Source organism: Phlebotomus papatasi, chromosome 2, assembly GCF_024763615.1.
Source record: "Phlebotomus papatasi isolate M1 chromosome 2, Ppap_2.1, whole genome shotgun sequence".
NCBI classification, from domain to species: domain Eukaryota; kingdom Metazoa; phylum Arthropoda; class Insecta; order Diptera; family Psychodidae; genus Phlebotomus; species Phlebotomus papatasi.
In genome coordinates this window covers 68,122,284-68,136,024 of record NC_077223.1, presented here as the reverse complement: position 1 = coordinate 68,136,024, position 13,741 = coordinate 68,122,284, and the positions used below count along the sequence as shown (strand labels likewise).

Here is a 13,741-nt window from a genome sequence, read left to right as displayed (position 1 = left end):
AAAAAATCCTCTCCAACTCCCCTCGAAAAAGCCCCCTCAGCCATGGCACAAGAAGAGAAGTTTCTCTGTATGCGTTTGGGAAGGAAAGTGCGTGCTGAGAATGTATTGCTGAAGGGGGAATTTAACACAGGGACAAAGAGGTGAGAGTGAGAAAGAATGATGGATTTCAGAGGAGGGGGAGTGAAGAATAATCAATATTTTTCCCTTCCATGACCGTGAATTGATGAAGCTTTTAATATTCTTCCCTCTCCTCACACGCATTGAAGTTCCCTTTCCCATTCCTGACCGAACAAGGGCTCCTTCATCCTTATTTTCTCTTTCTCTCAAAGAGACTCCCCATCAAGTTCAACCAGAATTGATTTTTTACCTCATCCTCCCTGACATCTTCCTAGGCCACATGTGCAAGTCAGTCACTCCCTTTCTTCGAGAAAATTTTCCAGGAAGATTTGAAATGGTGCACAGAAGGTTTTTAGAGCCTTTAGAGATGAAGGTTTTTGTGGCCATGTAAAATTTCTCCGAAAGGACATTCAGCTGAAAGACTTTAACGCTACCATAGAGCTTATATTGTGACCTTCAGTAAAGATGTCCTTAACACATCTTTTGAAAGTCGAAGGCGTTTTGCTTTATGGTACAAGATGTATGAAATAAAAAAAATTAAATCCAGTGATAAGTCTAGATCAGCTTATTGTAGGTGAGATTCTTAAGATGAGCAAACTCGAATTGCATGCAAAATCGATTTGTAACTAAATATAAGAGATATTATACAGCAATTTGGATCAAATTTTTGAAAAATTGCAAACTTTTTATTTAAATCAAAATATCTAGGTATCTAGGATGTAAATGAATTGATAGAAGGATGATAGTAGAACATAGACCAGAATCTCCCCTATAATTTCATCCCAAAATTTGATCTTATCGGTTAATTCAATTTATTTGTTTTGGAACACGTTTTTTGACAACAGTGAGAATTTTGTCTAGGTGACGAATTGCGACAATATCAAAAAATGATTGAATTTTATAAGAATTTTCTTTTAAACCTTATTTGAAATAACGTAGTCGAGTAAAAGCGGTCATATCAACACCTGCGTACTTCGCAGCGTTTATGGAATTTTTTTTACACTAAATGGACAAAATTGGACAAATGGCATAATCTGAGAAAAAAGATGTTTTGATGAAATATAGATATAATTGTCCTCTACAATTATGCCAAAATAACCATCAAAATCGGTTGAACGAGAGTCGAGATAATTGAGTCTATGTACATGTACAGTAGACTCTCGCTAATTCGGCTCTTTTAAGATCGGGTTACTTTTTAATTCAGGCAACAGTTAAATTTGAAAAAAAGTTTAACATTTTTCAAGTTTGATTATGATTATCAAATGAAGCAAATATACTCAAATTTGCCATGGTTTGTTCTAGTTCTGATGTGTTTTTGTATTATTAAAGGGTTTTCATGAAATTTACAAAAAATATGAGCATGTAAGCTTAATATGCGTAATGCGTATGAACAAAAATCGTTGCGTTTCAAAAAATTCTCTCTAATTCGGGTGACATTTTGGTCCCATATGCCCGAATTTGAGAGAGTCTACTGTAATATAAAATTTGGTTTTCAGATTGTGGCGCCCCTAGCGTTGGTCCTACGAAGTTCAAATGTTTCAGAAAGTTGTAGCGCTTTGCGAGAACTTGAACTTTCGCCCTCACTCGTGTAGAGCGTATGGCCTATTCGACACATTTCAACCCAGTCGACGGCCATAACCCACCAATCCTTATTCCTTTGACACACCCAACCCCTACCATCCTTATCGATACTGAAAAATTGCTTTGGGGCTCTTATTGTTAGGTAACTGTCCTCAGTCTTCAAGTTAGCATCAGTCGCCACTCGCCATTGTCATGAAGTGAAAAATGGGTGGCACCTTCAGTTCTCGAACTTCCCTCTGTAAGTTTGTAATTTTATTCAGATGAGCCCCATAAATGGGCTTACACTCGTCAAAATCCGTCAAATAGAACCGGAGATATGGAGTTTTAAATTTCGTGAACTTTGACCCCTCATCTCTCCGGTTTACGACAGCGAACCCACGTCACTTTTTGGACACTTTTCAAAGTCTAACACTCTAAAATTTGATTGACTTGCACAATAATGGCGTTTTTTAAGAAAAATTATTTTGAATTTTGACGCTATCACAGCGCCACCTGTGATGACTTTTTGAAGTTCCATCTGAAAGTGCTGAAGAGACGAAACCAAAAAACCAAAATTTAGGTCAAAAAGTTAATTAGAACCGGAGATAGAGGCCGGCCAATTTTCGAACTTTTACCCCTTATACCCCTTATAGCTCGGGTCAGGGTTGTTCGACGATATTAGACGATCCGATGTTACAAGGAGATGTTACATTTCCCGAAATCTTTCTAAAATGCCTTCTTTGATCAAATTCCGACAATTAAAACCGGAGCTAGAACCACTTTAAAGGCCTCTACATACTAGGGGTATTTTTTTAAAGGCTCTTTAAAGAAAATTTCCCCTATGTGTAGGAAAATACGTGTAATTAAAAAAATACATTTTATGGCGAAAATTGCTCCTAGTGGTTAGACGCCATAAGAAAAAAATTGCCCCACTAGCAGGGGGAGGTTTGGAGGGACGGACGAATGGGAAAGTTTTTAGCCCCCATTCGTGATCAGGAAGTCGTGAAACAGATTCTGGCAAACTTTGGGACCGATCAGAGGACATAAGATTTTGTAACGATTTATTAAGTGAGATTGTTAGGAATATCACCTAATTATTAATTATATCTTATTGAAAGATCATTGTACCCCAGTTAGCGGTTAAGGATTAAGAAGATTAAGAATGAATTGGATGAGATCAGTTAATTTAAGTTTCATTTAGTGTTCAAAAAAAAAGCCATTGATAAGCCTAGATCAGCTTATAGAGGAGCGATTCCTTCATTGCAAATTTGCATTGTGGCAAACTCGAACGATATTTATACATAAATAATGCAAATTTCGTTTAATAATACTTAAACTGTATGTAACATATTATCATTATTAATAAGGAAAATTGGATGAGAAATGCATAAAAGTATCTGAAAATCTTTAAAATCGATTATCTCGGAAACTAGCAGAGATAGAGGCCTCATTCGTTACATCCTAAAGGCTACCAATGCCGCAATTTTTTTTCTTAAATTGGTCTAGATTTTCTGGGCTACAACATAAAACATAAAATTTTCAAAATCGCATGCTTAGATTTCGAGTAAACTACAAAACGTGATTTTTAACCGGTTTAGAGGTTTTTCAAAAAACTAATAGTACAGAAGTCGTCGTACGCGCGAGTAGATATAACTTTAAAAAAATGAACATATCTCTTTCCAAACCAGAGTTATTGCTTATTACGGACGGACGGACGGCCGGACCCGACATTGCCAGCTTATGATTTTCGACATCAAGGATGTTCGAAACATTACTCTGTGAATTTCAACTTGATCTGAGGACTTTGAGAAAATCCGAGGATTGCAATAGGTGTTTTAGAAGGAATCACATTAAAAAAAATTGTTGAACAGGAACGATGCCCCGATCTCCCCTAAATGCTCTAAATGTCTGTACGTCTGTATATAGGATGTAGAGAAGAAAACTACACAAAACAGTGATTGTTCAAATCTTTCAAATATTTGCATAAAATCCACTCCTGATTGATTTTCCATTCCACTTAGCAATTGATAAGAGAGTCAGGAGATTTCCTTCGTTATAATTTTACGCTTGATTTTGCATCAATTGAAGAGATTCAGTATGAAGAATAATCTCACTATTTGTTCTAACTTCCAAAGAGGGGAGAATAAATCACCTCAAATGGGTTTTTATTATCGATTTTTCTAGGAGAGATGAATCATCATCAAATTCAAAAAAGAGGGGGAAATGTTAGCAAGTGCAGGAGAACAAAGAGAGAAAAAATCGACCTGGATCTACCCCAAGAGTACATTTCTAGAGACTCTCTTGGTAGCTCTTTCGTCTCTTTTCAGTTCGATTTGCAAGATCGTTCTATCGACCCATCTCACATTATTTTCCCTTTCATCTCTCACTTCAAAGCTTGATGAAAAAAGTCCTCTGAGAGACGTTCTTTTTGTATCATACATTTCAGCTGGTAAGGTCGCTTTCTTCTCTAGCAAAATTGCTTCCTTCTCAGATTTCTTTGTGTGGGATAATCCACAGAAAAAAAATCTTTCATCCTTCGCCTTTGCAAAACAAAAACATCTTCCAGGAAATTCATTCTCTGTTTATAATTTTGTAGATTTTGACGATACGTTCTGAAACATGACGTTGATTTCGAAGAAGGGCGCCATCCCGCGCAGCCAAAATCGCCAACAACATCCCAATCAGCAGCCTCAAGCTCAGCCAAGTGCTTCTGGTTCTTCATCCAGCAGTGTGTCTCCTGAAAACATGAATCGGGCCTCCCATGAGCACCGAACACTTCTCTATTCGGAACTCTTTCAGGGTGCCTCTATGTGGGATAACAGGAATTCGGGCAGTGTGCAAGTGGAGCCGATCAGGTTAGTCCCTTTGTTATGAATTGAATTGTTGTGTAAAATTCGTGGAATTTCTCTCTTTTGGAGCTTTATCAATTAGGCTTGAAAAATTTCACTAAAAATTCAAACTTGAAATATTGACTTGAAATTTTTCAAATATTTCAATATTTTGGTAATTTTGAAATTGACAACCCTTCGCATTAGATCTCCTCCTGCTTTGGACGACAGTGAAGCTATTGATCTTGAGGAATTTGTCGTCAATACTCGCTTAGGAGCGATTGGAACTCCTCGCCAATCACCCAAGGAGGAAGATGGAGCTGTAGGCTACTCAAGCCCCAGTCCAGCTTCTGACGAGACCCCACCGAATTATCCTGGGATGAACTATCGCTGTGGTAACTGCCAGATGCATCATGCCATTTCTCGTTGTCTCAGCTGCAGCGATATTCTCTGCGAAGATTGCGTCCAGCGTCATGTTTATCGCAATCTGGCAAATGATCATATGATTGTGCCTCTGCACGTGCCCCCACCACCAGCTCCATCATGTGCCATGGCTGCTATGGCCAATCTCAATTCAGGTCCCCGCTGTGCTTTGCACAATGAATCTCTGCGTTACGTCTGTGAGACTTGCTTCATGAATGTCTGCCAGGATTGCACCCTTTGGGAGCACAAAGATCATCACTGTGTCCTGGCCATGGAGGTGGTAGACAATGCCCATGGAAAGCTCAATGCCATTTTCAATTATGGCAAAATGGGCACTCAAAAGATCAAATGTAGCATCGACAAGGCTGTCATCTACTCTCAAGCTATTGAGAGGGAGACATGCGAATTGGCCAATCGCATCCGGAAGACCATGAGAGCTCTCTGCGCAGCTGTGGAGGAACGCGAACGCGCCTTACTTGATCGTTTGGAGAAGATGCGCTATCAGAAGCTGACAATCCTCTCAGATCAAATGACTGGTCTCAGAGCTGCTCTTGCAGGAATTGCTCAGACATCCGTGGAGCTGACAAAAGCCCAGCAGGTTCTGCCCACTCTCAGTCAGACTGATTTAGCACTGGTTCTCGTGCGTACTGAGAATCAAATGTTTGAATTTTCGGAGATGTACAAAAGCCTTCAGCCGAAGGAGGAAGTCTTTACATTTGTGCCACCTAACTTTGATCTAGCCACAGAAATCAAGAAACAAGGCGACGTGCAGCTCCAGGAGCGCCGCATGCCAAATGGAGAGCTGCCAGAACCACTTCCACCAGTCAATGGCAATTCCAATCTTCTACAGCAACAGAGACGACGGCCTATTCTTCGTGGTAAGTTTACGTAAATTATATGTGGAGCTCAGAGGCAAAATGACACATATCCTATGCTTTAGCCATAGGATATGTGTCATTTTGCCTCTGAGCTCCACATATTACAGTAGACTCTCTCTCAATTGGGCATTTGGGGCAAAATGTCATCTGGTTTATCGATAGATTTGGGCGTGAAAGCCTTTGTAAATTCCACAAAAAGCGCTCCATTATAAAGAATCACGATAAAATAGGAAGAACTACAGCAAATTTGAACAAATTTGCTTTAAAATCAAACGTGAAAATTGTCAACAAAATTTTCCGCCCGATTGAACAAGAGCCGATTGAGCGAGAGTCTACTGTAACTGAAAATATTGTGTTCTTAGAACATGAGTTTTTTTAGTACAAATATTAATTTTTCATCCTACCGTGGATTATCTTTAGAGTTTAATTTTGCAGTAAAATATTCTATTGTCAAAATAACGTATATGCAATAAGTACTAAACTTGTACTAAATCCACGATTATTTAACAGAGTACTAATCACAATTATTCTATTTAACTTTTGATATCAGTATATGAAAATCTGTATTTATCTAGATAAAGCTACATCTTTAGGGTAAGTGTGCCAAATTCCGGCCAGCTTACAATTTTGGCCACAGTTTTTGTTACTCGAATTTCCGTGAATTTTTAGTTTTTGCACACTATAGACCAGAGGCATGCAAGAACCGTTGAAACCGAATAAACGTTAAATGAAACATGTACGTCAATGGTCAAAACGCTATTACTATAACAAACTTGTTTTGACGTTAATTCGGTTTCAGCGGTTTTTGCACACCTCTGCTCTAGAGATTATACAATTCAAAAAATAACAAAAAAATGTCGATTCCACGAAGAAGATGATCTAAAAAAAACATTGGAGAATTCCTGAGGGCCAAGGAACTATGAGATTGAAGGTGGCCGGAATAGGCAACAAATGCTATGTCTACATTTTTATTCATTTTAAAATGTATTAAGAAAGAATTTAGAGAAAATAAAGACGATAGAGTGTCTACAAGCTTCCAGGCAACACTACTTATGAAAAAGTAGCAAAAAATTCAATTTGTATTAAAAATATTACATTTCAAACTTGAGACTTTGGCGCTTCCATGCAACTATGCCGAAATTTGGCACACTTACCCTACATCTTATAACTTGCTATACTGCACTAATTTTAGAACTTATAGTTCATAATTTTTGATAAAATTTTTTTTATGTAATTATGTTCTTACAATAATTTTTTTATCAGTTTAAATAGACTCTTAAGTCCTAAGGATTTTTGAAATATTTTTAGAACTCAGATTACATAACTTTTTTATGAAATTTCTTCCGTATAATTTTATTTTGTTATTTTTATTAGGAAAAACTTAAAATAAGAGTTATATTAAATATATCCTATAAAATATAAAAATATAAACCAACTGATTTGCCCTAATTTATATAAGTAGAACATCTAGTACTAAACTGAAACATAATCTAAGTGAAAAGATAAGCCTTTTTCACATTATTTAGTAGATTTCATAATTTTCAGTATTGTACTATTTTAGTACATGATTCACTTTCTTTAATTAATATTAAATAAGATTGCACTTGATACGTAAAATTTCAAAATATATAAATTAAAAATTAAATCTGTCATACCTATACAGAAAATATTTAATTCTATGCTAAATAAAATAATTTAGTACTCAATGTTTGGGTTTGAAAGAAATCCTGAAAGTTTCATGAAAATTTCATGATGAGCTGCATTCTAACTATTTGTCTTTCTCGGCTCGTTTTTCAAATTATTCAAAAATCCAACGATTTTTTTTTACAATTGTCCAACGATTTTAGTAGCATTTTCCCTTTCTGCAGCACTTGAAGGACTAGCTCCTGTTGCCCAGCCGGTAATGATGCCACCTCCTCCAGTAGAGGAGAGACGTCCTGAGCCGCCTGAAGTCATGCCTAGGGAGTTGTCGCCTGCTTTTGGTGACACTTCCAGTCGATCGGAATTTGCTGGCAGTCTCTGTATCCCTGGTCACCCATTTCCCATTCGTGTTCGCTACACTCCTGGTCCAGTAGTGTCATTTGCCTTCGAGGGCTCTGGTGAGGGAGAAGTGAGCCGCCCATGGGGTGTCTGCGTGGATCGTGATGGGCAGATTCTCTTGGCAGATCGTCGGAATAATCGCGTGCAGGTTTTCGGTCAGGATGGCAAATTGCGCTTTATGTTTGGGACTCAGGGTCAGGCCAATGGGCAGTTTGATCTGCCAGCTGGTATTACAACGGATCAGATGCGCAGGATCATTGTGGTGGACAAAGATAACCACCGAGTGCAGATTTTCAGTCACACTGGCACCTTCATGCACAAGTTTGGGACCTTTGGGCGCGAATGCGGGCAGTTCCAGTACCCGTGGGGTGTTTGCGTAAACGCCAAGGGTGACATCCTTGTATCCGACTCCAGGAACCATCGCGTACAGCTGTTTAATCACAGTGGCCACTTCATTGCTCGCTTCAACTTTGACGGTATCCATCACACGCGTTCCCTCAAGGGTCTCACGTCTCCGCGGGGAGTCACTTGTACTCCGGCTGGCAACTTCATTGTGTCAGACTTTGAAAATCATCGTCTTATGATTGTGGACCCGGGACTGACGCGTATCATCGCCACCAAGGGCTTCGAGGGCATTCCACGGCAGGACTTCAGCCGTCCGTCTGGGCTCTGTGTTGACGATGAGGGGCGTGTGATTGTTGCCGACTCCAAGAATCAGCGAGTTCTTGTCTTCACGAAGGACTTTGACTTCCTCTGGGCTGTGAGTAATTTAAATCTTTCAATACTTAGGGGAAAGTGACCTGCCTCTGAATACGGATGCCTTTGAATATCTCATTTTTTTCTCTTATCTCCCGAAGCAAAAATTCTATTCTACACTGAGAGAAATCCGAAAAAGTTAAAATAACATTCCGGAAATGTTAATTTTACCCTGCATTATTGATCCAAAATCGGTGTAAATATTATCCTTTTCAGGTGTATTGGGGGTTAAAGTTACCCTTTTTCATGTTCATTTTACCCTTAAAAAGGTGTAAAACTAACATTAAAAAATGTTGATATATTTTCACACCTAAAAAGTGTTAAAGTTACGTGGAAAAAAAGTTAATCGCACCCTCTTTTTTTTCTCAGTGTATAAAGTTTATTGAATGTACACAATTTTTGCTTTGAAAAATATAAGAGAAAAAAATTAAATATTCAAAGGCTGCCCCATGCACAGGCAGATCGCTTTCCTCTACTTAAAAATATTTTTGAAGGTTTGTTTATTGTCTGATGGGATGTAACAAGTGAACGGAAATTTAAGCTTCTTGATTTTTTTCTGTAAATTTTTACATCATTTTGAAGATTAAAATCCTTCACAAAGCATTAAATGGTACAGGAAAAAAGCCAGTGATAAGCCTAGATCAGCTTATAGAGGTGCGATTCCTTCATTGCAAATTTGGATTGTGGCAAACTCCAACGATATTTATACATAAATAATGCAAATTTCGTTTAATAATTTTTAAACTGTATGTAAATATTATCGTTATTAATAAGGAAAATTGGATGACAAATGTCTGAAAATATTTAAAGACACTGACAAGTGTCTGAAAATATTTAAAGTCGAATTTTCTCGGAAACTATGAGAGATAGAGACCTTAAAGTTTACATCCATTTAGAGCTTCCTTCAGACTTGATATGTGCAAAATTTCACTTGAAAATGAAAAAAAATTGTATGAGAAATGCATAAAAGTGTCTGAAAATCTTTAAAGTCGATTATCTCGGAAACTATGAGAGATAGAGGCCTCAAACTTTACATCCGTTTAGAACCTCTGTCAGCGACCTGTGAGAGTCCGCGAAGATATTCAGTACCTACGAAAAATACGCGCTCCGCGAAAATCAGCAAAAAATTCGCGTGCCGCAAAAATCCGCGAAAAACGCGTCCCGCGAAAATTCGCGAAGAAATTCGCGTCCCGCGAAAAAAATTGCGCCCCGTTAAAATCCGCGAAAAAAATCGGGTCCTGCGAAAATTCGAGAAAATCCGTGAAAAATACACGCCCCGCGAAAATCCACAAAAAAATACGAGCTTCGTGAAAATCCGCGAAAAAATTCGCACCCCGCAAAGTCCGCGAAGAAATTCGCGTCTCGCCAAGATTTGCGAGAAAAATCGCGGATCGCAGATCGTGAATTGTATATGTCACCAGGGGCGTAACAACGGAGAGGGGCAGGGGTACATTGCCCCCCCCCCTGAGAAGGCCAATATCTTTTTCAAAATTTGCTAAAATTGCCCATTGTTCTTCTGCAAAATCAAAACTCGGTAAAATATTACCACATTTTTGTGACAAATTAAGAAAAACGTACTAGTTATTTGTGATTCATGTATTGATCTTCAAAAATATACCATTTTTCAAGTTTCAAAGCAATATATCAATAAAAATTATAAGTTTTATGAATTCGAGAGCGCCTTTGTGAAATATTTATATCCAAAACAAAACTTTTTCAAATTTGCCTCTGTGGTTAGACTTTTTTTTAAATGTAAAGGCCTCTACACATTATTGGGAGCAATTTTCATCAAAAATCGCATTTTTGACAAAACTTTTACGTTTTTATCTACAGCACTGCAGGCGCTTTCCTTCAAAAACGCATTTTTTTAGGAAAGAAATTTTTAGAGTTCATAAGGAGCAATTTTCGTCCAAAGCTGTCCTCTTAACAAATTTTTTGTACATTTCTTCCAGGAGGAAACACCGTCAATTTCTTAAAATAAAACAATTTTTGACATAAATTACTTCCAGTGTAGATACCTTAAGAAACAGTTTCTTCGCTGATCGATTTTCTTTCAAAACCATTCAAAGAAATATTTATTAACTCTTTCGTCTCTTTTGGGACTCTGAGTACCCAAAGCAGCATATGAATGTTCTGTGAAAAACAATGTTTTTTACTTATATCAGAACTGATAAAAATCCGATTCTTGTGGATGATTACAAACTATAAGGATGTCCAAATGTAAGATATTTTTTGTAGGACCTCAATTAATTTCTGAGCTTAGATATTTTTGATTAAAAAGTGGCGAATTTGTCTTGCAGCATATGCTGCGGTCCGGAAAGAGTTAAACGGTAAAGTAAAAAAGCGTATTGTTTTACTATTTCACGACAAAATTTTTGAATAAAAATTGATTTTTTTTAATTAATTAAAAAGTTATACAAATGGTAATTTTTATTTAATATTTTAGTTCATATTTAGTAGAAATTTTAATAATATTTAATTTTTTCGGAGCAACTCCATCTGTCAAGTATTTTTCTTCATCATCGCAACAATCAAATATCATAATTTCTGCATCTATTTACTCTTAAAAAAAATTTGATATGTTTTTTTTTATGTAAATCAAAACTCTATAATATTCATCAATAGATTTTAGCTTTGAGTAGTATACAATAAAAAATCAAGAAAAACACATTTTTGCAATTTGAAACTAGGATCAACCCTTAAACATTTATGAAATCTCTTGCTTTCGTTGTTTTTATTAAAAACGATTTTTGAAAACTTATGTCTAATAAAAATGATTGTATTTTCGAAAATACAGAGACGAAAGCCAATCGACAGTAAATTTGCATGCACTTGAGCAAACATCAAAAATTTTAAAGCACGTGATTTCAAGATTTTTTCTAGTTTTTCTTGGTTTAAATACGAAACAAACTTATAAAAATCGAAAATTATTTTAATTTTTCTTCATATATGAGAATTATTAGATATATATTTCACGTTAATGAGGGAGTGCTGCGACAAGACGTTCTAGTGAAGTACTTTAGACAGCCATTTTGTAATTTTTTTCGAAAAAATAAAGACTTGATCGTGTCCTTCTCGTATGAAAATCGCGTAAAACCAGAAAAAGAAAACTGTTAATTTTTGGTCTCCTAATTTACTGTGTTATCACACTTGCACATTAAAATTTTAATATGATTCACATTAATTGTCGCTGGTGAGAGTCCAAATGTGTAATTTGTGTGTTTGAATCATTTTATATTCAAAATTTGATCTATTTGTTGATAAAAAGGTAGACTTGGCCCGCAAAATTTGATATAAATTGATTTATAGCATTAATGCGAAAAATTAATGCGATTTTCTCTTTAATTTTTTAATGTGAAAAATATTTATGCTTTAGGTAAATTTAAAGTTATTTTTGCAGGCCAAGTCCACTTCTTTATCAATAAATAGAAAAAACCCTAAATATTAAGTGACTCAAAGACACAAATAACATATTTGGACGCTCACAAGCGACAATTAATGTGAATCACATTAAAATTTTAATGTGCAAATGTGATAACGCCGTTAGATTCTCTCCTAATGCATTGTGAATTAAGGGGGGAGTGTCAATGAGAAGGCCAAAACTTAGCTGTTTTTCGGATTTTTTCTTTGGAGGAGAAGGAAACGGTCAAGATTCTTGAATTTTTCTTGAGTGCCTCGTCGCACTACTCCCTTATTTCAGGAAAATCTGTAGTTCGTAATTCTTATCTGAGAAAAAAATCAAGTTCCATTAGTGTATTTCATAGTTAAACTAAGAAAACCCGAAGAAAATCGTTAAATCGGAACTTTTTTTCAAGGGTTTTGAAAAAAGATACGATTTTGGGACAAAATTTTGACTTTCACATGCTCTAAAAAAAATTAACAATAAGTTTTCATCAATTATTTTAGTTCAACTAGAAGAGAATTTAATGCAGAAGAGAATAAGCCTTTATACATTTTATTTGGTCTATAAGTTTTTTCTTAATCTTTCCCGCAAATTCGACAAAAATTTAAAAATGAGAAGTGGAGAAAACGCCTCAAAGTTTTGGATGTGCGCTCGAGCGCACATAGATTTCGAGATAAACTACAAAACGTGATTTTTAACCGATTTAGAACCGGTTTTTCAAATATTAAATAGCACCGAAATCGTCGTACGCGCAAGTAGATATATTAAAAAAAAGTAATGAAGATATCTGTTTCCAAACCAGAGATATCGCGTACTACGTACGGCCGGACGGACGGTCGGCCGTACCCGGAATTGCCGGCTTATGATTTTCGGCATTAGGGATGTTCAAAACATATACCCTGTGAATTTCAGCTCGATCTGAGCACTTTGAGAAAATCCGAGGATTACAATAGGTGTGATAAGGAGGAATCACACCTAAATATTGCCAATAGTAAAACCTGCGAACAGTCCTGATTTTTGAATTTTCTATTTTTTTTTTAATAAATAAAAATATTCCTTTAATTTAATTTAAAAGGTGGACGTGAGACCAGAGATTAAGCCAGATCGTCCTCCGATGCATGACAAAGATCGCCCCACAGACATCGCGCTCCTTCCTGACGGTCGCCTCGTGATGGTCGTGGAGACTTCTCCTGAGTCCAGAGACTGCGTGGGTCCCAATCAGGCCTTCGTGCACATCTACTGAGGCCTCCTGCTGCCCTTCAAAGGACATTTTGGTAATTTTCATCAATGCTTTTTTTTCGTTAGTGAAGTAAGAACGTCTAGCTGCGGCACTCCTTTGTCTCTCATTTTTTTTTTATAACTTTGACATCTTATTTACGACGTATTATTATTCTCTTTTTTCTATGAAGTTCTTTTGTCCGGGGAATTTTTATGAAAAGGTCACAATTCCCTGCGTATAGCGTTAATATAATTTTTTTTCGTTGAAGACTAATTTTAGGAAATTTTCTATTGTGACTCTTTGTTGGAGCACACGAAACGCAAATGAAGAAGGAAAAATAACAACAATTCTACCTCTAATTTAGGATATAAGAGAATGCTTTTGACCGACCGAGTGTTGGAATATTTTTTTTCTTGTAGAATTGAGAAAGGATTTTTTGAGCAAATAGAGTTAATTCTGGAAATAATATTATAAAGTAAAAAAAAAATAATAGACATTTTTCTTGCAACTTTAAGAC

The 13,741-nt window shown here is 36.5% G+C and overlaps 1 protein-coding gene across 1 annotated transcript; it reads left to right on the top strand.

The window, feature by feature from the left end:
• Nucleotides 1-3,991: 3,991 nt before the first annotated feature.
• On the top strand, nucleotides 3,992-13,741 carry LOC129803978 (protein wech). Its single transcript, XM_055850883.1, has 5 exons — nucleotides 3,992-4,126; nucleotides 4,274-4,532; nucleotides 4,713-5,806; nucleotides 7,675-8,606; nucleotides 13,081-13,741. The coding sequence occupies exons 2-5, from the start codon at nucleotides 4,297-4,299 to the stop codon at nucleotides 13,246-13,248; spliced, it is 2,430 nt and encodes an 809-aa protein (XP_055706858.1). The 5' UTR covers nucleotides 3,992-4,126; nucleotides 4,274-4,296; the 3' UTR covers nucleotides 13,249-13,741.